This window comes from Mya arenaria, chromosome 6, assembly GCF_026914265.1.
Source record: "Mya arenaria isolate MELC-2E11 chromosome 6, ASM2691426v1".
NCBI lineage: Eukaryota > Metazoa > Mollusca > Bivalvia > Myida > Myidae > Mya > Mya arenaria.
The window spans coordinates 34,283,937-34,310,500 of NC_069127.1; the positions used below are offsets into that span (position 1 = coordinate 34,283,937).

At 36.5% G+C, this 26,564-nt stretch overlaps 1 protein-coding gene across 1 annotated transcript; it reads right to left on the reverse strand.

Moving 5' to 3' along the window:
* Positions 1–4,264: 4,264 nt before the first annotated feature.
* LOC128238499 (uncharacterized) lies at positions 4,265–21,586 on the reverse strand. Its single transcript, XM_052954477.1, has 4 exons — positions 20,447–21,586; positions 11,290–11,448; positions 8,816–9,014; positions 4,265–6,253 (listed from the first exon to the last, which is right to left on the reverse strand). Exons 1-4 carry the CDS (start codon positions 21,185–21,187, stop codon positions 5,364–5,366), a joined length of 1,989 nt encoding a protein of 662 aa, XP_052810437.1. The 5' UTR covers positions 21,188–21,586; the 3' UTR covers positions 4,265–5,363.
* Positions 21,587–26,564: the final 4,978 nt, after the last annotated feature.

Genomic DNA, 26,564 nt, shown 5'->3' on the forward strand with positions numbered 1-26,564 from the left:
CTGATCTCTGATATATGTTGCCCAACAGACATTTTGTCCATTCCTTCTGTAGTATTGTCGGGGGCTCGAATAGGCTTCGTACATTTTTTTAATGATACAAGATTCTCAGCTGTCAATATGTTTACCTCTTCAAACTCAATCTTCTCCACAGCAATCTTCATAATAAAATCAAGAACGTGTGTGTCTAGACACATAAAGCGAAACTTGACTAATTTAAACATCTCACCTGGGTGTCGACTTAGAGTTAATGAATGTAGTATTTCAGTGGATAAGTTTTCAAACCATATTCTTCTACACGGACAACTGCATTCAGATATACATTGTAATACATTGTTGCAAACTTTTGTTTGTGCACCAAATAATCGAATCTCTTCTAAATGCGGAAGACCCAAAGTCCCAATCTGTACAGGACGATCTGTTCGGATTGTTTGTAAATGAACACATTCAGATAAGTCTACGGTTTGAATATTCGTTGTATTCACTACGCTTAGCATCGTAAGTTTGCTAGAGAACTGCGACCCGCCAACAAAGGATACCCGCATGGGCGGTATCTCTTGTATCAGTTCTGGCTCCAAGTAAACCCAGAACTCCTCTATGGAAGACGGGTTGATGGTGACGTGTGTAAGGCGGCTGTCCTGTATAATTACCTTAGAGAGATGTCTGAGACCGCTCAGATCCAGGTGTGTATCTGTAGGGAATTGTAATGTGTTAAGTCTCAGTTCCTGTAGTGCATTATAGCATTGTATGTTGTATATGATGCAATTACCAGTCTGATTTTCAGTTGAGGAATTGCTTATAGCTAATTTATATAGCTCTTGACAAATTGACAAATCAAGGGGAACACCCATGGTAACGTGCACTAAACAGAGTTTTCGTAGACTGTTAGAGAACTGCGACCCGCCAACAAAGGATACCCGCATGGGCGGTATCTCTTGTATCAGTTCTGGTTTCACGTAAACCCAGAACTCCTCTATGGAAGACGGGTTGATGGTGACGTGTGTAAGGCAGCTGTCCTGTATAGTTACCTTAGAGAGATGTCTGAGACCGCTCAGATCCAGGTGTGTATCTGTAGGGAATTGTAATGTGTTAAGTCCCAGTTCCTGTAGTGCATTACAGCATTGCATGTTGTATATGATGCAATTACCAGTCTGATTTTCAGTTGAGGAATTGCTTATAATTAATTTATATAGCTCTTGACAAATTGACAAATCAAGGGGAACACCCATGGTAACGTGCACTAAACTGAGTTCTCGTAGACTGTTAGAGAACTGCGACCCGCCAACAAAGGATACCTGCATGGGCGGTTTCTCTTGTATCAGTTCTGGTTTCTCGTAAACCCAGAACTCCTCTATGGAAGACGGGTTGATGGTGACGTGTGTAAGGCGGCTGTTCAGTATAGTTACCTTAGAGAGATGTCTGAGACCGCTCAGATTCAGGTGTGTATCTGTAGGGAATTGGTATGTGTCAAGTATCAGTTCCTGTAGTGCATTACAGCATTGCATGTTGTATATGATGCAATTACCAGTCTGATTTTCAGTTGAGGAATTGCTTATAATTAATTTATATAGCTCTTGACAAATTGACAAATCAAGGGGAACACCCATGGTAACGTGCACTAAACTGAGTTTTCGTAGACTGTTAGAGAACTGCGACCCGCCAACAAAGGATACCTGCATGGGCGGTATCTCTTGTATCAGTTCTGGTTTCACGTAAACCCAGAACTCCTCTATGGAAGACGGGTTGATGGTGACGTGTGTAAGGCGGCTGTGCTGTATAGTTACCTTAGAGAGATGTCTGAGACCGCTCAGATTCAGGTGTGTATCTGTAGGGAATTGGTATGTGTCAAGTATCAGTTCCTGTAGTGCATTACAGCATTGCATGTTGTATATGATGCAATTACCAGTCTGATTTTCAGTTGAGGAATTTTTTATAGTTAATTTATATAGCTCTTGACAAATTGACAAATCAAGGGGAACACCCATGGTAACGTGCACTAAACTGAGTTCTCGTAGACTGTTAGAGAACTGCGACCCGCCAACAAAGGATACCTGCATGGGCGGTATCTCTTGTATCAGTTCTGGCTCCAAGTAAACCCAAAACTCCTCTATGGAAGACGGGTTGATGGTGACGTGTGTAAGGCGGCTGTTCTGTATAGTTACCACAGAGAGATGTCTGAGACCGCTCAGATCCAGGTGTGTATCTGTAGGGAATTGTAATTTCAGAAGTCGCAGTTCCTGTAGTGCATTACAGCATTGCATGTTGTATATGATGCAATTACCAGTCTGATTTTCAGTTGAGGATTTTCCTATAATTAATTGATATAGCTCTTGACAATTTGACAAATCAAGGTGAACATCCATGGTTACGTGCACTAAACTGAGTTTTCGTAGACTGTTAGAGAACTGCGACCCGCCAACAAAGGATACCCGCATGGGCGGTATCTCTTGTATCAGTTCTGGTTTCAAGTAAACCCAAAACTCCTCTATGGAAGACGGGTTGATGGTGACGTGTGTAAGGCGGCTGTTATATATAGTTATCTTAGAGAGATGTCTGAGATCGCTCAGATCCAGGTGTGTATCTGTAGGGAATTGTAATTTCAGAAGTCGCAGTTCCTGTAGTGCATTACAGCATTGCATGTTGTATATGATGCAATTACCAGTCTGATTTTCAGTTGAGGATTTTTCTATAATTAATTGATATAGCTCTTGACAATTTGACAAATCAAGGTGAACATCCATGGTAACGTGCACTAAACTGAGTTTTCGTAGACTGTTAGAGAACTGCGACCCGCCAACAAAGGATACCTGCATGGGCGATATCTCTTGTATCAGTTCTGGTTTCACGTTAACCCAAAACTCCTCTATGGAAGACGGGTTGATGGTGACGTGTGTAAGGCGGCTGTTATATATATTAACCTTAGAGAGATGTCTGAGACCGCTCAGATCCAGGTGTGTATCTGTAGGGAATTGTAATGTGTCAAGTCGCAGTTCCTGTAGTGCATTACAGCATTGCATGTTGTATATGAGGCAATTACCAGTCTGATTTTCAGATGAGTATTTTCCTATAATTAATTGATATAGCTCTTGACAATTTGACAAATCAAGGGGAACACCCATGGTAACGTGCACTAAACTGAGTTCCCGTAGACTGTTAGAGAACTGCGACCCACAAACAAAGGATACCTGCATGGGCGGTATCTCTTGTATCAGTTCTGGTTTCTCGTAAACCCAGAACTCCTCTATGGAAGACGGGTTGATGGTGACGTGTGTAAGGCGGCTGTCCTGTATAAATAACTTAGAGAGATGTCTGAGACCGCTCAGATCCAGGTGTGTATCTGTAGGGAATTGTAATATGTCAAGTTGCAGTTCCTGTAGTGCATTACAGCATTGCATGTTGTATATGATGCAATTACCAGTCTGATTTTCAGATGAGGATTTTCCTATAATTAATTGATATAGCTCTTGACAATTTGACAAATCAAGGTGAACATCCATGGTAACGTGCACTAAACTGAGTTCTCGTAGACTGTTAGAGAACTGCGACCCGCCAACAAAGGATACCTGCATGGGCGGTATCTCTTGTATCAGTTCTGGCTCCAAGTAAACCCAGAACTTCTCTATGGAAGACGGGTTGATGGTGACGTGTGTAAGGCGGCTGTTGTATATAGTTACCTTAGTGAGATGTCTGAGACCGCTCAGATCCAGGTGTGTATCTGTAGGGAATTGTAATGTGTCAAGTTGCAGTTCCTGTAGTGAATTACAGCATTGCATGTTGTATATGATGCAATTACCAGTCTGATTTTCAGTTGAGGATGTTCCTATATTTAATTGATATAGCTCTTGACAATTTGACAAATCAAGGGGAACATCCATGGTAACGTGCACTAAACTGAGTTCCCGTAGACTGTTAGAGAACTGCGACCCGCCAACAAAGGATACCTGCATGGGCGGTATCTCTTGTATCAGTTCTGGCTCCAAGTAAACCCAAAACTCCTCTATGGAAGACGGGTTGATGGTGACGTGTGTAAGGCGGCTGTTCTGTATAGTTACCACAGAGATATGTCTGAGACCGCTCAGATCCAGGTGTGTATCTGTAGGGAATTGTAATTTCAGAAGTCGCAGTTCCTGTAGTGCATTACAGCATTGCATGTTGTATATGATGCAATTACCAGTCTGATTTTCAGATGAGTATTTTCCTATAATTAATTTATATAGCTCTTGACAATTTGACAAATCAAGGGGAACACCCATGGTAACGTGCACTAAACTGAGTTTTCGTAGACTGTTAGAGAACTGCGACCCGCCAACAAAGGATACCTGCATGGGCGGTATCTCTTGTATCAGTTCTGGCTTCAAGTAAACCCAGAACTCCTCTATGGAAGACGGGTTGATGGTGACGTGTGTAAGGCGGCTGTCTGTTATAACTATTTTAGAGAGATGTGCACATTTCGATAGGACGATGTGGTCATCGTCGTTTAACGTAGCTTCGTTTAGCCATAAATGCGTCAATGAAGTTTGGAATAAGTTTGAAATATTTGCTATGGAAAGCGTATACTTTTTTATGAAAATTGTTTCCAACTTAATACTGTTTCCTTGCAAAAGTGCATGATCAGTGTCAATTCCTAAATCTGAGCCGATCTGTGCGTGTTTCAATGTAATTCGAGGCTTTTTTATTCCATTGTCGCAACATTCCTTGTAGGTCATTTTAATTGTAGATTGATAGTCTCTGAGTTCGGAATCGTGAAATATGTCGCCTCTAAAAAACAACCGTTTCTTTTCATTAAACATATCTAAACACTTGCAACCTTGTTCGTAGTTCATGACACATAAAAATGACAATATATCGGGTGTCATAACAGATTCAAATCTGTTTATAAACATTTTCCATAAATTATTATGAAAATCCAGAGAAGAGAGAAATACACAGGCAAGCATCTCTTTATAAGTTTGATGTAAAAATGTGTACAGCATGCTTTCTCCTGATAACGTTTTTAAGCTTGTTATCGAGAGAATTCCAGATTTGAGAAGAACCGTCTTTTCCTCATTCTTCAATATTCGCATTTGGTGTTCTTCTATTAAAGAGTTATCATCGTCTACGAGTGAATAGGCTGCCAATTTTCCAATACCGTTAATTAGTACTGCTAATCCACTGCATGTGTAATTTCTATCATCAAAGCATTCGGGGAGGGTATGTGTTCGATCATCGCTCTTATATAGCTCACTCAGACCTTGTACGAGTGATTTGTCCTTTTTTTCGACACTTCGAAACATCAGTTCTATCATATTTGCGTATATATGCGACCTTGTCTTACCAAAGAACGTCATATCCTTTTTACGAGATTTTGACGTTGTACCGTAGTCTGGTCATGTACTATCCACGGCTGTATTCACAAGACATGTTATATTCTGACTGCGTTTCTCGTGATAGACACATAACAACTGCGAGGCTAACATTGGATTTTGGAGAAATGGTTCCAAATGTTGTTTTTTAATAGCAGATAAGAAATCTCCGTTATTATATGAGGTGCTAAAATGCTTGTTCAAACAATTATTCAAATGATCCACAAGTTGCTCGGACACGTCCCGGCTAATAACTTTAATCTGTGCATGTGTATATGTACCTGTTCTCGGCATATCTATATTTGCAAGTTTCCAAGGACGTGATGTAATGAGAACAGTATACTTTCTATTTGTTGCTAAGGGACTAATAATAGGAATGTCACATTCATCTAATCCGTCTAAAATTACCAAACCGGTTTCGTTCGATAACAAATTACAAAAAGCCTTGTTATTCCTTGTCAATTCTGTGTCAACTAATTCTGTATGAGAGAAAATTATATCCTCTAGTTTATCGCATTTGTTCCCCCGTAACTGGATGTAAAATAAATATGTAAACTCAGCTAAATATGTAATGTCACTGAAAACGTTTTGAGAGCGACTAAACTTCGCTAATGGATTGGTCTTTCCCTCTTGTACCGCGCACCATAATGTAACTAAAGACTTACAAAACGTTGTTTTTCCTACGCCGGCGTCTGCAGAAAGAATAGTAATTCGTTTGGAGCTGAACATCTGTTCCAAACTCGTAAGAGGTTCTTCCGATCTAATGTATTTCTGTCTCGATTGAAGAATAACGCGACTAATATTTGGAGGAATATAGAAGTCCTCAAGTCCGAACACTCCAGATTCAACGAAGGGGCCAATCTTGTACGTGCAGGTGTTGTCTAGGTGATACTTTATAAGGTTTCCTTTTAATTCTGGAACAAATTAAAATTAAAATGCCGCATTTATTATATTGTTCGGCAAAACGCCTTATGAATATTCATTTCATTCTTTTCAGTTTGATATAACTAATCTATCACTTTTTTCATGTGCAACATAACAATATCACTTTGCATGATTGCAAACAATTCAATTTGAAACACTAGTTGCTTAATTGGTATTATTCTAGCAAGTCATTCTAATTTTCTTTTTGTGATAAATATTTTGAATTAAGAAGATCGTCATCCATTTAATTCATTAAAGCAGAACGATACCTTTCTTTTTCATTTCATTTTAACATTCATAAAACGTTCGTCACAGTCTGTTTTTTTAAACCGAAGAAGACGTCATGAAAATATTACAAACTTATGACATCATATAAAAAGAGTGTGACGTCATCATTTAAAGCCTAAAGAAGGTTTCGTAAAAAGTGTAGTTTTATGTTGTGATTCTTAGTCAATATCATCTCAGTACCAATTCAACCTTTAAGCGACACACACACACACACACACACACACACACACACACACACATGATGATAGATACGAAGGGTTTGTTGATGACACTACATGAGACAATATATCAAATATCAAAGCTTTGCGATTTCATAGAAAAAGAGCTAGATTTGAAAGATGTTGTAACAAACAAGACGTTATGCCGAAGGTTATACAAACTATTCAACATCAGAAACTTGCATGGGCGAACAATATTACTTTTGACCCCAAGGGTTTAGCAGGAGAAGATTTTCATTAGGTTGAATTTCAAACTATCAAGTGTACCGACCTTAAGGTTTCAAACAATTTTTAATCAGAAATAAGTTATCCAAAAGGTATAAAATGAGAATAACATGAGACGCGTTTTATACAGCCGATAGATATACTGACGGACTAACTTACGGATGGATGTACAGCGTCATACAATAACACATCCCGTCTAAGGACGAGCGTCGTTTAAATCATATATTACATCATTTTATTGATGAGATTCAAGTTTCCTTATTTTGAGACTTCCAGCAAAAATAAAATACACGCAAAACGCAATCATATGCATTGTGACAATACGTACGATGCAAATGTGCAAGTTTGGGGGCTATTGTCATTTAAGGAAAGATTTTATACTTTTGCTAAATTATTGAATTATTTCCGTTACTGATTCCTTAGAACACAGTATTGCAGTCTATGTCGGTAATCAACATTTGAAGCAATAAAACTGCACTTCAAAGATCTACATGTTTATTTGGCCAAACTTGTGTAAATGGTGAAATTTATGATGCTATTTCATGTTAATGTTTTATAACAGATACGTTCGTTTATGCCTCAATCACACTTGCTTTACGACAAGGATACGTCGGCCCTATGCCCCCGAGATCGAAAGTTACATCTGGTGGCAACAGAGTATCAATGCTAGCCTCAGGGTCACCCTACTGCATATCCCTATATTTTACAAACCGTAGGGGTTGCCGTATGATAACAGCACTGAGTAATTACTTTCTTTTAATTCTAGGTTCAACGTAGTAGTTAGTCATATCGTAGAGCGGCTCCACGGCGACCCTACGTCGGGCAAACGGTGGATTTTCGTTTGTCCTGCGGCTTCCCTATGGTTTATTAAATTAATATAAACTTCTGCGTACCCCCAAAAAATTGCGGTGGCCGCAGGAATTCTATAGGCGCCCTATGGCAGTTTTAAGCCCGCCAACGGTGCCCGTAAGGTGGCCTTGCCGTATGTGGCACACCCTGCGGGCAACGCAAGGCTCCCGTAAGCTCGATGCACGTTATCCGTACGGCCCGTGGCATTTTATGCCGTGTGTGGAGAAGGTATATATACAAGTTGTATTTCCATCCGCCTGCCTTGGTATTTTTAAAAACATACGGCGTCCGCAGGGACGCTATTAGGCGACAGTGCGTTATCAATTCAAAGGCAGTACGGTCGGTCCAGTTCACCACAATTTCAAAGTACGCCGTGCGGTTACCCTATCATTCATAACAGCACTGAGTAATTACTTTCTTTTAATTCTAGGTTCGACGTAGCAGTTAGTCATATCGTAGAGCGGCTCCACGGCGACCCTACGTCGGGCAAACGGTGGATTTTCGTTTGTCCTGCGGCTTCCCTATGGTTTATTAAATTAATATAAACTTCTGCGTACCCCCAAAAAATTGCGGTGGCCGCAGGCATTCTATAGGCGTCCTTTGGCAGTTTTAAGCCCGCCAACGGTGCCCGTAAGGTGGCCTTGCGGTATGTGGCACACCCTGCGGGCAACGCAAGGCTCCCGTAAGCTCGATGCACGTTATCCGTACGGCCCGTGGCATTTTATGCCGTGTATGGAGAAGGTATATATACAAGTTGTATTTCCATCCGCCTGCCTTGGTATTTTAAAAACATACGGCGTTCGCAGGAACGCCCTTAGACGACAGTGCGTTATCAATTCAAAGGCAGTACGGTCGGTCCAGTTCACCACAATTTCAAAGTACGCCGTGCGGTTACCCTATCATTCATGACTGCTATAGCATGTGACCTGACGTATTAATCTATCAATAATACGGAGTGATAATTAGACCTACCCGATTTAAATCTGTCCATCCCAGAAGGTTCCATTTGTTTAAGTATGTCTTGCACCTTCACTTCCAGGTCATCAATTCGGCTCTGTAGTTCAAGTGTCTCTCGATTTGAATGGACAGGAAGCGTTCGCAGGTAATCAACCGAGTCCTTTATGGCCACCACAACCTCGTAGCGCTCTATGATAAGTTCGTCATTCTCCAGCTGGTTATGATAATACATATACCATTAATGTTAACAATACAATGTTGGAATACATACAGTGATTTTGTTTGATAATATAGTGCCTCAGCGACTGAAGACTTCGTACAATTATGACACGAATGGGGTCCACAATCAAACTGGTCACTTACCATGACGTAAATGGAGACCGTGATCAGCCTGATCACTTATCATGATGTGAATTTGGAGCCTCGATCAACTTGGCCACATACCATAACGATAATTGGAGTCTCGATCCGCCTGGTCACTTACCATGACATAACTGAGAAACTTGATCCGCTAGGCCACTTACCATGACGTAAATGGAGACCGTGATCAGCCTGATCACTTATCATGATGTGAATTTGGAGCCTCGATCAACTTGACCACATACCATAACGATAATTGGAGTCTCGATCCGCCTGGTCACTTACCATGACATAACTGGGAAACTTGATCCGCTAGGCCACTTACCCTGACGCAAACTGGGGTCGACCTGTTCGATTACCATGACGTGAATAGGAGCCTTGATCAGCTTGATTTTTCAGTATGAAGTGAATTTGAGCTTTGATCGGCCTTGTCACTAACCATGACGTGAATGGAAGGCTCGATTCGCATGGTCATTAACGCTGACAAGAACGGAGTCTCGAGCCACCTATTCATTTTTAATGTCGTGAATTGGAGCCTTCATCCTCTTTGTCTCTTACCATGACGCGAATTAAAGCCTTCATCCGCTTGGTCATTTACCATGAAGTGAAGTTTTGGCCAGCATAGTCACTTAACATGACGGGAATAGAAGTCTTGATTCGCTCGGTCATTTACCATGACATGAATTGGAGTCTTGGAACGCTTAGTCACTTACCATTACCGGAATAGGAGTCTTGAACAGCTCGGTCATTTGCCATGACATGAATTGGAGTCTTGGCCCGCTTAGTCAATTACCATGACGGAAATAGGAGTCTTGATCCGCTCGGTCATTTACCATGACTTGAATTGGAGTCTTGGCCCGCTCGGTCACTTACCATGACGTTAATAGGAGTCTTGGCCCGCTCGGTCATTTACTATGACATGAATTGGAGTCTTGGCTCGCTTAGTCACTTACCATGACGGGAATAGGAGTCTTGATCCGCTCGGTCATTTACCAAGACGTGAATGGGAGTCTTGATCCGCTCGGTCATTTACCATGATGTGAATGGGAGTCTTGATCCGCTCGGTCATTGGTCATTTACCATGACGTGAATGGGAGTCTTGATCCGCTCGGTCATTTACCATGACATTTATTGGAGTCTTGGCCCGCTCGGTCACTAACCATGACGGGAATAGGAGTCTTGATCCGCTCGGTCATTAACCATGAAAGAATGGGAGTCTTGATCCGCTAGGTCATTTACCATGACATGAATAGGAGTCTTGGCCCGATCGGTCACTTACCATGACGGGAATAGGAATCTTGATCCGCTCGGTCATTAACCATGACGTGAATGGGAGTCTTGATCCGCTCGGTCATTTACCATGACGTGAATGGGAGTCGTGGCCCGCTAAGTCACTTACCATGACGGGAATAGGAGTCTTGATCCGCTCGGTCATTTACCATGACGTGTATGTGAGCCTTGATTCGTTTGGTCATTTAAAATATCTTGAATTGGAACCTTGGCCCGTTAAGTCATTTACCATGCCTTAAATTGGAATCTTGATCCGCTCGGTCTTTTACCATAACGCGAATGTTAGCCTCAATCTTGTTTGCCACATCCCATGACGCAAAAGAGAGCCCCAATCCCCTTGGCCAGTTACCACGACGCGAATGGCAGCATTGCTAGTTTTGGCCACTTACCATGACGCGAAAGGTTGCCTCGATCCCTATGACGCAAATTTGAGCATCAATCCGCCTAATCACTTACCATTACGCGAATGTGGTCCCTGATTAGCTTTGTCACTTACAATGACGCGAATGGGAGCATCGATATGCTTAGTCACTTTGTAGAGATTTTTTGTCAGCGTTTATCACAGTAATCCATTGGATTATAAAACAATTGCGTTCTTTATTGCCAAAATATGATCCCTTTATTAGTCAATTGAAAGGGTAAATGACTACCAGCGTAGTGTAAATTATCATTTAATAACACGGGCAACCACTTATATTAAACATAGCTACATTTGAAAAGTTGCATATGATGTATTGCTTAAAACAGACTCCACATCAATGCGTTTACTTCTTTCGTGGACGCCACAGACAACTCATCGCTTTTAGATATGTGATATTAAATATTGATGAACGTGTTACCTGTTGCAATTGGTCTAGTGCGTCTTTTGCAAGGGGATTGTCATTGTTGAATGTTGGGTCAGAAAACAATGCTTTCAGATCAGATAGCCAGACTTTCAAGTCATCTTCAGTAACTTCCAGTCCGGGCGCATGGCGAATATTCTTTCCGACATCGCGGACCTTTATAAAATAAAAAGTAAGTGCATCAATGGACGTAAGCAAAATGTATACTAGCTTAACTAGCGTAAACAAAAGGTCTGTCGTGCATAATTAGAAGTAATCCAAAGGCATGACGCCCGTTAATGGACGAACGCTAAATGGACGTAAAGTAAATCGAAAATAGACGAAAGGAAAAGTTATGAAGTGTGTACATGGACGTAATGTAAGGTGCGACGTGCGTAAATGGACGAAGGGAAACAGTAATGTAACGCATTGAAGAGTGTAAATTGATGAAAGGTTACGCATTAAAGAGTGTAAATGAACGTAAGTTAACGCATTGAAGAGTATAAACGAATGTAAGGTAACGCATTGAAGAGTGTAAATTGACGAAAGGCAACGCATTGAAGAGTGTAAATGGACGTAAGTTAACGCATTGAAGAGTGTAAATTGACGTAAGTTAACGCATTGAAGAGTATAAACGAATGTAAGGTAACGCATTGAAGAGTGTTAATGGACGTAAGGTAACGCATTGAAGAGTGTAAATTGACGTAAGGTAACGCATTGAAGAGTGTAAATTGATGTAAGGTAACGCATTGAAGAGTGTAAATGGACGTAAGGTAACGCATTGAAGAGTGTAAATGGACGTTAGGTAACGCATTGAAGAGTGTAAATTGATGTAAGGTAACACATTGAAGAGTGTAAATGGACGTAAGGTAACGCATTGAAGAGTGTAAATGGACGTTAGGTAACGCATTGAAGAGTGTAAATTGATGAAAGGTAACGCATTGAAGAGTGTAAATTGATGTAAGGTAACGCATTGAGGAGAGTAATTATTATTTCATCATCATCATTATCATCATCCTCATCATCATCTGACATCTTCATCATCTAATCTGACATCATCAAACATCATCTAACATCATCTAACATCATCATTATCAGCATCAGCAGCAGATCATCATCATCATCATCATCATCATCATCATCATCATCATTATTATTATTATTATTATTATTATTATTATTATTATTATTATTATTATTTTTATTACTATTGTTATTTATTTTTTGCTATAATGATTATAATCCTTGTTATTATTTTACTATCATTATTATTATTATTATAATTATTATTATAACTTTATAATTATTATTATTATTATTATTATTATTATTATTATTATTATTATTATTATTATTATTTATATTGTTTATTGTTATTATTTTTACTATTATTATTATTATTATTATTATTATTATTATTATTATTATTATTACTATTATTTTAAATTTTATTATTATTTTTATTATTGTTATTGTTATTATTATTATTATTATTATTATTATTATTTGTGATTGTTTTTTCATTATTATTATTATGATTTTTATGATTATTATTATCATCATGATTATTATCAAGAACATTATTATTATTATTATTATTATTATTATTATAGTTATTATTATTATTATTATTATTATTATTATTATTATTATTATTATTATTATTATTATTATTGTTATTATTATTATTGTTGTTTGTATTGTTATTTTTTGTATTATTACTTTTATGATTATTATTATTATTATTATTATTAGTTTTATTATTATTTGTATTATTATTATCATTTGTATTAATATTATTTCATTCCTATTTTTATTATTAATAAAACATTATTATCATTATCCTTATCAGAAGCACTAGCAGTAGTAGTAACAACAACCTGTGTTTCCGGTAACCCGACCGACACTATTTTTTTTTCGCCGACTCTAATAATTTTTTAGGCATAAAAGTAAAAAAAAAATAATCATAAATTAAATATAACGTTGTTATTTTCGTTGTTTGTCTGTCTCTGTTCTCGGAATTAACTTTCATTACTGATTACTGAAATCCCAAAACGAAGTAATAAAGACGTGATTATTGATGACTATGGCAAAAAGTTAATAGCATTATGTAAGTCAACAAACTTATTGATTGGCAACGGTCGCCTTGACAACGACGCAAACGTTGGCAACTACACTTTCAACGGTCTAAACGGATCAAGCACTGTAGATTATTTGTTGCTAACAGGAACGACTTTGACTTTATACATGACTTCGAAATTTCAGCTCCAAATGAATTTTCAGATCACTGTGCACTCATTTTTACATTGAAGAGCAACATAAATTCAAACGAAAATATTAATGATGATTCCGTGCCAGAAACATACATAAAATACGATGTAAATCAAACAGAACATTTTAAAAACGAAATCAACTCCAAAATTAACGTAATTACACAATTAAGATTAAACTTAGATGATAGGCAAATAGATGAATCAGTGAATAGCTTTGCTGAGATAATAAAATCATGTGCGGCTAAATCTTTTGGTAAAATAAAAACACCAAAAAGTAAAGAAAGTAAAACAACCAATCGAGCCAGAAATCCATGGTTCACTGAGGAATGTAACAATGCAAGGAAAGAATATAATACCCATAGAAATAAATTTATAAGAAACAAATCCCATGAAAACAGAATAGCTTATATACGGTACAAAAATATTTATAATAAAATTAAAACTAAGCATAAATTAAAATATAGGAGGGACGAGGGAATTAAAATAACTAAACTAGCAAAAAAAGACCCAAAACAGTTTTGGAAGTACATTAAAAAGCAATATAAGAATAAAAAAGCAACAGAAAAGCCACCGCCAACAAATGAATTATTCGATCATTTCAATTCGCTCTACGGAGACGAACCAAACAGAAACAACCAACAAAATGAAAATACAACAGAAGGAAATATACAAAATGAAACACTCTATAGTCCTTTTTCAATCACAGAACTAAAAAACGCAGTATTTTCACAAAATAATTCAAAAAGTCCAGGGCCTGATCAAATTACTGCAGAAATGTTTAAAGATACGTTTGAAATACTATCACCATTTCTGTTAGATTTATATAATAAACTATTGCGCGAAGGAGAATATCCTAAATCTTGGGGGGTTAGCATTATTGTTCCAATTTTTAAAGGTGGGAATCCAGACGAAACCAAAAATTATCGTGGCATCACGCTTATAAACATAATTGAAAAAATATACTCAATTCTTTTATCTGATAGATTATCCAAATGGGCAAAGGAAACACACAAGTTTATCGACAATCAATTTGGATTTCAAAAAGGCAAGTCAACAATCGACTGTATCTTTATTCTACACGCATTAATTACTAAAAACTACTGCAAAAACTACTGAAAGGGAATGTTAGTTCAAAGTTAATTAAGGCACTAAAATCAATGTATTCATCCATAAAATCGTGCGTCAAAATAAACCAAAACGAACATACAACGTATATAACTTCAAATATAGGGGTTAAACAAGGGGATCCTGCAAGTAGCATTTTGTGTTTATTTTTCCTCAATGATATAATAGATAGCATTAATGTAGAAAATGAAAACATCATAACATTAGACCAAACAAAATTATTTATGTTACTCTTTGCCGATGATGCAGTGGTATTCGCCTACTCTCATCAATCGTTACAGAACATACTTACACAAATACAGGATTACTGTGATATGTGGGGATTAAAACTGAATACAAGCAAAACTAAAGTAATGATTTTCGAAAAAGGACGACAAACAACACATGATTTTGTCATAAACAACCAACCCCTAGAAATCGTACAGTCTTTTAAGTATCTTGGAGTTCACCTTTTCAAAAATAATGATTGGTACAGAACACAGAAAAGAATGACACAGCACTCATCACACTCTTTGCACAATCTATTTATAATTTATAATCAAACGGATTTACCAATTTCAGAAAAAACAAAATTGTTCAACACATTAGTTGCACCAATACTAAACTATGGCGCAGAGATAATTGGATATCACGAATGTAAAGACATCAAACTAATCCATAACAAATACTGCAGAAAACTTCTATGTGTAAAAAAATCAACACATATAGACGCACTAAATGGAGAACTTGGGATTCTCCCAATGGAAATACAAAGGAAATTCTAATTAAATACTGGTCGAAATTACTAAACAGTAACCCAAACTCTTTATTATTCAAATCGTATAGTATGCTTAAAAATACAGTGGACGATGGATCAATTAATAAAGCCAACTGGGCATTTCATATAAAAAGCATTCTACAAAAATGCAGAATGAATGACTTATGGGTGAACCAAGCCAGAACTCAAATTAACACCACATTAATTATTCAAAGAATAACAGATATCTATAAACAGTCATGGTACTCAAGAATAAACAACTCTAGTAAACTTGAAACATACTGTCTACACGAATTTGTACTTGAAAATTATCTAGACCGAATTATATGTAAAAAATACCGAATAGCATTAACCAAATTTAAAACCAGTTCTCACACACTACAAATAGAAACGGGGAGATATAACAATATACCAAGAACATAGAGAATTTGTACAAACTGCAGTCAAAACCAAGTAGAATCAGAATACCATTTTCTTTTAGTATGTCCAAAATTTAGGGACGTACGTAAACAATTCTTTAAACCATACTATTGCCACTGGCCTAATATACACAAGTTTACAAAATTATTATGCGAAGAAACCATTAACACAACCATCAATATGGCAAAATATATATACCATGCAAATAACCTAAGAACTTAAAATAAATAACATCATTATTCAATCTCACCAGTTGGACAGTCTACATATGAATAATACCATACAACATATTGCAACTTACCATACATTGCTGCAACTAATTCGCTATATATTCACGGTTGGAATGTCATTCACAAATGTATAATACTTTTCATTCATAGAAAGTTGGTTGTAGTACCACATAGCACGTGGGTGTCAAGTCATTGAGTACATACAAAAACACGAGTTAGCTCAAGATATTCACGACTGGATAAATACTACTACATCTAACTTCTGTTAAACAAACACTCGGACTTTGGTAAATTAATTTTTGTTCTATCAAGTTGTTAAAAACAAAATGTTCTATTTAAGCATTCTAGATTTACCTTTAATTGCAAAATAATTTACTACTACTGACTAACAATCATTTATCTTTATGTTCACATTTTATTTTTATTTTTATTTTTATGCTTCTCGCTAAATTCTACCTGATTGCTCATAAACTGTTTGTATGCTATAGGCATTATTGCCTGAATGCATTAAAAGTTGTTGTTGTTGTTGTTGTTGATTATGTATTACCGAGACGCTTTGTCAACAGGGAAACACAATGGCGGAGTTCGGCGATCCCTGTCCGATATCTTCAAATTGGCAAACGCATGTTTATGGTCCAAACACTGAGTTGATCACCGGAAACGCATTTTGCTGTTTTTATAATGAAACTATTTAGGATATAGTTCGCGTTGTTATTTATCCATGTCCAAAATAGAACTTACTTTTTTACATTATAGGCTTTGCGTATATCATGCAGGCTTAATACGATTAGGCTTTGCGAATTCATGCAGGCTCAACTGCGAGCTTCACATTTCATTAATCGTTACATTAATTTATCCGCAGTTATCAAATTTTATTTGTTTCGCATAATTTAAGTCCCATCAACTGAAATCCAAACAAAAACCTACGAGAGTAATTACAACACATGTATAGGAATGTGTCGGCTGCAGATCAAACAGTACAATTTGTGACGTCAGAGCACGAGCGGTAATAAGATCAAAGGCGCGTAGCTATGGTTTGTATTTAAATCGGTCGGTTGGATACCGTATGATACCATTTGATTGCCGGGATTTCGTCTAAGATGATAAGAAAATACCATACGATCGAAAAAATATAATAATCGACGTCTGGGAATCTTAAAACAATGACCGAAATGTTTGAATTCACTACGAATATGAATGAAACTTTGATTGTTACGAGAATAATGATAAATTATAAATAATTAAATAAGATACGTAAAATAAATATCCGCGTTTACTTTATTCCCATTATTAACCTACATCCATATAAGAGAGCTTAAACAGTTGACAAGAAAATCGACAAGAAAATTTTCTTCAAGCAAATTAACAAATTTAGTTGATAAATGACCGTCATAAATTTGTAGAAACTGAAGTGCTGGATTTGTTCTAAAAACCGATCGCGTCTAATAAGGGAGTATTGTATACAAAAAATACAGTTTCATGGGCAAAATAAGCGGGAAAATACGGTAGTCGAAGGCAAAGAAATGATTTCAGACAATAAACAAGCTGTTTTTTCTGACTTTTTGTTAATTATGGAAAGCTTGGATATAATTTAATTGATTTGATGTTTTGCATGAAATCGAAACTATAAAAAAAAAAAACCCGACAGACCGACGGACCCTATTTTTTCGCCATATTACCGGAAACACATGTATTTTTGGGGGACTTTAAGATATGTATATTACATAGAAATAAAAGAGTATTTTAGTGACTTTGTGATAAAAGTAGTTGTCAAACGAAAACAGGGCACTAGTACCTAAAGTATTGTTTTACCAGCCGTAAACTTCATTTATCAACATTTTCATACGTAGATTTAATTTCAATCAAAGCGTATAACCGCCATCAGCTAATAATAAATGTGCTTCGTAAGCTTCTGATGAAGGTTTTAATCACTTAATTATTAAATAAGCCAAAAACCTTATAGTCATTTTGACAATACTTGATTTTTATAAAGAAAATTGTTCACTACTTATTTTAGTTTTATATATATGCATCCTTTGTTTTTCTAAATTTTGACTCGTGCATTTGATTCTCCATTTATCGGCACTGTTACTATAGTGGCACAAGCATAAAGGAAGCACACAAATTATTGAACAAACAAAAGTGTATTAAACTCATAACCACGGGTATATTAATGTACATTTAATCAAGATTTACGTAACTGCAGAACATGGTGATACCTAAAACATTTGAGTGGTCAACATATTTATCTGTCCAATGAGCATGCAGTATAAGTACTTCAAATTTGCATATTTATTTCAGTTTATCAGCAGTCCGCCGTTATTGATTTTGAACATGTCACTCGCGGGTCCGGGGGGAGGCATCCAGCGCGCGCCCACTCTTTAATCGCCCAAGAAATTAATTTACTATTTCGTACTAGAAATTTGAAATTGTTATTTTTCTCTTGGAGAAGTACACCCCCACCACAACCACCGCCGTGCACTTTAAACCAAAGAAATTCGGTTCGAAGTTAAAATTACAACCCAAGGTTACGCACCCTCTAACGCCAAATTCTGGATCCGCGCCTGCAGATGAACTGGTAGATATACAGTGTCTGACCAACTAATTGGGTACTTTTTGTAGACCATTTAAATGTTATCGCTTGTTCGTATGATCTTATTAGAAATAAATGATTCAGTCGTATCACACCAACTAGTTTTGTTCCTACTAAGTCGTCATATTACGTTACTGTAAAAAGTAATCATTATCTTATTTAAAAAGCAAATTACTAGTATGCATCACAAAACTATCCTATGAAAGCGTACATGATAATTTTTTGTCATAAAATCGCTGTCTGTGTGTATAACGCATTATTTAGTTTAAAAGAGAAATGCTTTCATTGAAAAGATAAGGTAAATACTATATTCCCGGTTTTATTATATTAAATGGAACCAAATTTACACAATATAACTTCAGTATGCTATTGTTTAATTGAAGAAATATTGTTTTTGATCAAAACAGAAAATTCAGTGATATACTTTTGTAAATGGAAAAAAATATTCAATGTGTTCATCGATTGTCCTATGTACATACAATAATAATAATAATAATAATAATAATAATAATAATAATAATAATAATAATAATAATAATAATAATAATTTTGTTAATAAATAAATAAATAATAATAATAATCTTTTGAAATAATCGTATTGACATTCCGTAATTAAGGAAAACAAATCGCAAAGATGATATTCCGATGATAGTAAATGATTTGTTTAAAATATAAATAAGACATATGCTGCATACAGTATAACGAAGAATTTTGCTATTAGTATTAAATCTGATTTCAACTGCAACAAAGGATTATACCAAGGGCGGCTCTAGGATTTGACGTTAGGGGGGGGGGGGGCGTAACATAGGGGAGTAACAGGTTGCCCGGTTAACGCATTGGTTAGCGGACTCGCTTCCCGGCCTAGGCGCATTTGAGTTTGGTTAGTGGTCACCAAGTGGGTTTCTCCGGGTACTCCGGTATCTCCCACAACTGAAGACCACACTCTCGCGCAGCATCGTGCCAACGAGAGTGACTTAGTATAAGTAATCATATTTTTGTTCACAATCGTGAATGTTGTACAATATTAATGTTAAAAAGTTGTGCCCCATCCTCAGAACCGAACATTACTTGGTTTAAAGTGTTGGCAGGATGTGGGTATCAATTCTAATCCGAAAAGGTGCATTTTGGCGTTTTTGATACCTTTTTCTCCTATATGGAAATAAAAACCAACATGCACTTTGAAAGTAAGATGACGAATTTTGTCCTAACTGGATGCTAGTTAGAACCAGCATTTTACTCGTCACAATCAGTACAATCATGATGTTTGAAGAAATTTACCGTTCGAACAGGAAAATCTATTGTTTTAATTTAACATCTGCGCAAAACTTCACATGATATTTTTCATTTGTCCAAATTATTTGAATGCGTGTTTAAAAATAATTTAATAAATCTTTAACAAATCAATGTTATCACTTGTAAAAGAAAACAATAATTGCAGGCAAAAGCAATTAGGGAAACATGAATTCATGATTTTGATCGAGTTAGATCCAACTATTTAACCATAAGATCATTATTTAAATTCATGATACTTTCCTATAAATGCCTCTCTCTCTATTGCACCCTCAAATTTAAAAGATCAATCTTATACCAATTATCAGAATATACTTATTGTAGTTATAATAATTACTGTTTTAATGATTTTTTTTTTAATATGGGAATAACATTTCATCTTCAATTGTTAAAGATAGATCCGACACCAGTGTTGATACATGTACTTGAATTAAGGGATGGAATGGCGTAGTAACTATGACAATGATGAAGCAATACATGTTCATACCTTGTCGCAGATGTTCTTCGGAAAGGACAGGTCAGCTGTAAAATACTGTTGAAATTCGTCAGAGTTGATGTAGACACTTATTATCCCGTTCAAGTCAGTGTCGTTTTCATTGTCCACATTTGCGTAGCCATCTGGAGGCATAAAGCACTTGGCAATATCCCAAGCGTTTACACACCATTTCCTTGCATCGGTGTTCTTCCATGATGGATTTCCAAATCGGTGTGTCTGCTGTATGGCATTTCGGAGCGTATCACAAATGTTATTCGGGCATCGCCTTGTATGAATGTTTAGTTTCGTATTTGGATCCATATGGAATCTGCATCTTCCCGAATTGCAGACTTTATTTCTCGGATTACACGATACAATTTCAGTTATTTTGCAGCTATTGCAGATGCAACCTATATCGATACCTTTCTGGATTTTGTCGGTTACAGTGTTACGATAATCGTTACATTTTACTATAAGGCACGGACGAAAAACACGATCCTTGTGAAAACGGCATTGTCCTGCATTACATATGTTGTTTTTCGGATCACATGGTATAGCTTCAACAATTGAGCAATTCCCACAGAGGTCAGGAAAATGTTGTTTTATTGCCAATTTTAACTTTTCAACGCGAATGTCATCACATACCTTAAAAGCAAACGGTGCCAGTCCTCTTTTGGTGATATTAACAGCAACTGACCCCTTAAGCCAGTTCTGGCTTCCGGGTGTAGGAAACTGTTTATAATATTCATACATTGTTAAAGATAGTCGGGTTACTACAGTGAAAACATTATCCTTAATATTCTATAATTGACATTCGGCAATCTTTGGGCGTTTTAAGTATTCCTCACCGAAACACCAATAAAGGATAAAACCATCTAAAATGGCATTGAACTATTTCAAAATAGTACCTATTTTCATACCATCCACAGATCCCAATTTAATCATGTACTCTATTTATTACACGTTTTCCAGAATTCCACATCGAAATCTGTACCTTTTATGAATAAATGTGTGTTTTTTATAACGAATGACTCTTCACCGCTGTCTATATAAGGCATGTTTATGCTTTCGAATTTTAATTTCGAATTAAAGTCATATTATTTTCAAGCATTTTCAGGCACCAAAATGATTATGTTAAAAACACTAACAATATATCCGTTCTATCAGAAGGTTCGTTATGAATGGTAAAATTCAAAACAGAGCCGCATCTTTCAAATACTCCAGATCACTGTCGAAAAGCGTGATTTTCAAATTCGGTTAAGATAAAGAATAACACGTTCGAGGGTCATTCAAAAAGTAGTTCAAATATTTTTTGCTTATTATTGGCACTCGCACATTTTTATATGGTCGACTGTGGAATGGTGCCACGGAGTACTTAACTAAGTTCGAGCAATCTTCCTTAAATCTTTTTTCGTAGTCACAGACATAATATCGAAGAGCGAATTGATGTTGTAAACTACAATTTGCGACATTGACTTCAATTTAATGATCGGTCCAATCTGGTTGGACGGGTGTACAAGTATGTATAAAATGTTATTGAGGGGATGTCAGAAGTTGTGGCGGATCCGTGTTCTAGTGGTAACACAATTGACTGTCAATCCAGAGGTCGAATGTTCGTTTCCCCTCGGCACCACTTAAAATCGTCTTCTGGAGGGACGTTAAATGGGGGTATCGTGTCACAGTGCTATTCACAAGTGAACGTTAAAGAACCAGGGTAGCTCTAACCAGACTTACATTCTGTCTGTGCACTAAACTCCAAAAACCTTAAATGACTAAATATCTTATCTGGGCACTCGCCGAATCGGCCTTTCTGTGTGCGAGTATAAATAAGAAATTCACCAAAACGTCAAAAGTCCAGCATCTAATTTTTGAACGATTGATAAGAAAGTTACCTGAACGAAAGTTTCATTGGCACGATTTTGCGCAAGAGTGTGGTCATCTGTTGCGGTCTGAGAGGGCGAAAAAAAAACACTTGTCCAGCTTGATGGTCACCCACTTAACTCACATGTTCCCCCTTGGAACAGTAGAACCCCATTCGCCTTTGTTGGATCGCGTGCGCTAGCCTGACAACTTTAAATTGGATTTCAGCAGGCGTCCATATAGTCAAGAATCATATTGGTTGCTTAATTGGTTTGCCTTTCTCACTGAATGCAATGCCAAACACATCGATACAAGTAATTTCGTGAGGTCAAATGATGTAAGGTACCAAAAACAACATTTGTATCTTTCAAAAATCGAGCTATTTTTTAGCATATGAATCAATCAAATAATCGAAAATTGTAATTTGTTCAGCCAACGTTAGGATACATTATAAAGTCCTAGTTCTGACAGTTAAATCAAAACCTCTCATCACTAATTAGTGGCTATGAAACGTTATCAAAATGTGTTGAGATTAGTTTTTTTAGGGGATTTAAATCGGACATTCATACAAAACAACCATGCTTATAGTATAACATGCATAATGAACTTCCACGTGAAGTTTAAATGTCGTTACGTCTAAATTACTTCCTTGGCGCATTAACGTGCATCTTCGCGTGGACGTTAATTAAGCATGTTATAATATATGCGGCATTCACAGTGACAAAGAAAATGCTAAAAGCAAGAATAATGAATGAGAATTAATGAATTTAAGTACAGAGGAATTAAGTAGTAACATCGCCACTTTATTAAACATCGATTTATTCCAACAGTTCGTCCAGTTGCTTACGTAAACAAACCATCTTAATACAAAGGCATACACATTTTTATAGAAGCAACACTTTTAAATGCTGATATTTGTTAAGCTTCTTTAAAACTCAACTCCAACTTTTTGTTTTCAAAAAACTAATATTCATTTAACCTAATATACCATTTCCATCGATATCAAATACCGGCATTTAATATCCCAGTTTATGACTGAATGTAAGGGTCATTTTGATTGGTCAGTGAACGTGACCTAAAAATTATGGATACACCCATATTTTCCAAAAATTGATATGGAAACATCCACAATTTCCTAAAATAAATTGAAATGATTGCTAGCTCCCTTCTTTATCAATAAGATTTACTCATTATGTTTGAACAATAACTCCACATTTTCCCTGTTCATTGTGTAGCACGCCCCTCATGCAGGTTTTCCTTATGTCCTCAATTTAACCAAAGTCAGGGCCGTACTGCTAATTTCTGGTAAGAATTTGCACACAAAAGGTAGCTCTCGTTAAAACGTTAAAAGAACAAAGATGCTGTTTGATAAAATGCACATTAGTATGGCTTTTTGTTTCATAATATCAGCCAAGTCATCGGGTTAAGTATTTACATTCCTCCTCATCTGTTCTAAAATATGTAAGATGTTGTTTGATAAAATGCACATAAGTCTGGCTTTTTGTTTCATAATATCAGCCAAGTCATCGGGTTAAGTATTTACATTCCTCCTCATCTGTTCTAAAATATGTAAAAATAGTTTTAAATGGACTAGTTTACGTTTTGTGGGATAATAAATTGCTTCATTCAATGATTAAACATCAGCAAAGGTTAACATTAGTGCTCTGTCGTAAATAATTATTTTAACACGTTGCAGAAAGAAAAACGTTAGCAACTCTAATGAAAATTGAATTATTTTAGGCTTTTTAACACCAGCACAGCTGTTTAAAGATAAATTATTTTTGGTTTGGAATTGCAAACTTCCGATCAAAGGAATTCGGTTGCTGCTTGGTGTTTGTTCTTAAAAGTAACTCAATCGACGCTGTTTTAACAGTAAGAAAAATTATGTGAGTGAATACCTTTAAAAAAGGCATTGATTAACAATAGCTTAACACTTCAGTTGTCTGATAAAAATGAGCAGATAAAGTATAGAGAGGATGCGAAAACAACTTTTTATCGGGTTTCAATACTGTAGATTATTGTCAGATAACGCTTAGACGCCCAATACAGTAGATCTTTGTCAGATAACTTCGACGAAGTGGCGACTTTTAAAAGACAGCGTTTTGAAATGTTATACAGTGTTCACTTTTTGTGTCCGGGTATATGTATATGTGCCGTGGACAATAAATGTATCGCCTTGATGTGAATTTTAAGCCTTATAGAGATATATTTGTCATCAAACATCATTAACTAACTCTTTGAACTAGCAATGTAATTAAAACAGTAATTGCAGATGTACTTTCAATTTCAACCTCAGTTGTTATTTCAAAAGTAACTAATATACTTCAATTCAGCCTACCATACCTCAACTCAACTCAACTCAACTTTATTCAGTACATAAAGGCCTGCGGCCCGAAATACATACTATAGTATATACATCATTAAATACAATACAATGGTGTCATTGCTTAATACAAATTGTTTACAAATTTCAATCTGCCATTTTTAACAAGTAAAAAATAAATTTTGCCACTTGTCGAATAACAAAACTATTATCTGACTTTAGGAGTCTGTAAAATGCATGTAGGTCAGATCGGCCCGTGTACCAGCTAAATAAAAACTGATTTCTTACAGTAGAGAACCATGGGCATATGAAAAACTCATGAAATTCATATTCTAATAAAAGCCTGTTCTCGTTGATTAAGCAGGACACACATATTCTGTCATTTCTGTCTATGTTAAGATGTCGGCCAACTTCGATATTTAACCGGTGACTTGAACACCTATATCGCGCGAGCGCATGGACAAATTTATGTGACAAGTTTATGGAAAGATATTTTTCCGGATTTAGTAAGGATTTAACATGTTTATATAGATCGCATCTTAAAGATGAATTAACGGTATCGTGACATCCCTGAGTCATACAGTCGATTAAGCGAAGTTTAAATTGCGCGTTGAAAGTATTCATGTATAAAGTGGTCCGATTCGTCTCGCTTCATGACGCTAAAGTATGAAATATACGGAGGCAATAATATGATAGTCTATAACACTGTGTCCCTCATTTACTAAACATGTTATATCCCCTGAAGTATCATCATGTAACCTACCTTTTAACAAATGTACATTGTGAATACAACATAGATCGATTAATGATCTACCAAAATTATTTACTCGACCAAGATCTTTATTATTACGCGGTTGTTCAAACGTGTCACCAACGTAATCTACATGATATCCATACACATTATCTAGGTTATCTGAAGAAATGTAGTCCAGCAAATCTTTAGTTCTTGCGTTAAAATCGCCCGCTAAATAAATGTAACAATCTTTAAATTGATTCTTGATAAACTCTAACCTATCTCCTAGCAATACAATGCCACTTTTCTCGATATATCTATCAGATATAGGTGAACTTTCTGGCGAAACATATACAATGTAGAGTCTTTTATTAAATCAAACATGCTTGACTTAATATAAAGGACCAGACCGTCTTCAAAATCACTACATATTTGACGAATAAGACCCGATTCAACTAAGCCCGATTTAACAAAAACACTAACGCCCCCATTATTTCAAAAACAATTAGATTGATTTGTTCTGATATGGTCAAAGTGGCAATAATTGTGCAAAAAATATCAAATTCACTTTTAAAAATACTCCAGGTTTCAACTAATCCAATTATGTCAAAGCTTTGTAAATATTTATGGATTTCATGGTCATTGGTGTATTTATGTAATCCACATATATTCCATGTACAAATAGATAATATTGTATCGTCATTTGTTGTCTCTGGGCTTCGGCCGCGTCCCTAGTCGATTCCTCCACCGCCGACGGCACCAAGAAGGGTTTCATCCGATGAGTCATTGTCATCCTGCGAAGTTCGACTCCCATCCCGGTATCGTGGCTCGTCGCCTGTAATAGTAATCGGTCGTGTATCCGGAGCCCGGTTTACCGGCAGCCTACGAGCAGCGCCGATGCGCACTATTTGTTTACTTTCCTCGTCATATTTATATACGCTGTCATCAACGATCAGTTTATCGAAGCTAAGCCTTGCGAACCGCCCATCATTGCACCCTGCCACCAAACGTTTCGAAAGTTCTCGCCTATGGCTCATTACACGTTCTGTGTAGTCCTCGTGCACAGCGTATCCTGAACCTCGGTTGAGTAAAATTCTGGCCTCATTCAAAATGATATCTTTGTCCTTGTACTTGCCGAACTTCACAATAATACTACACTTATTTCTATCCTTCCCTTTCACCCTATGAGCCCATTCAATCTCAGAATTTTCTAG

Coding starts and splice junctions, on each gene's coding strand:
- LOC128238499 (XM_052954477.1), bottom strand. CDS start 21,187: ATGTATGAATATTATAAACAGTTTCCTACACCCGGAAGCCAGAACTGG. Junction 11,449..20,446: donor CGAAGAACATCTGCGACAAG/GTATGAACATGT, acceptor TATTTTATAAAG/GTCCGCGATGTCGGAAAGAA. Junction 6,254..8,815: donor GATGGACAGATTTAAATCGG/GTAGGTCTAATT, acceptor AATTTGTTCCAG/AATTAAAAGGAAACCTTATA.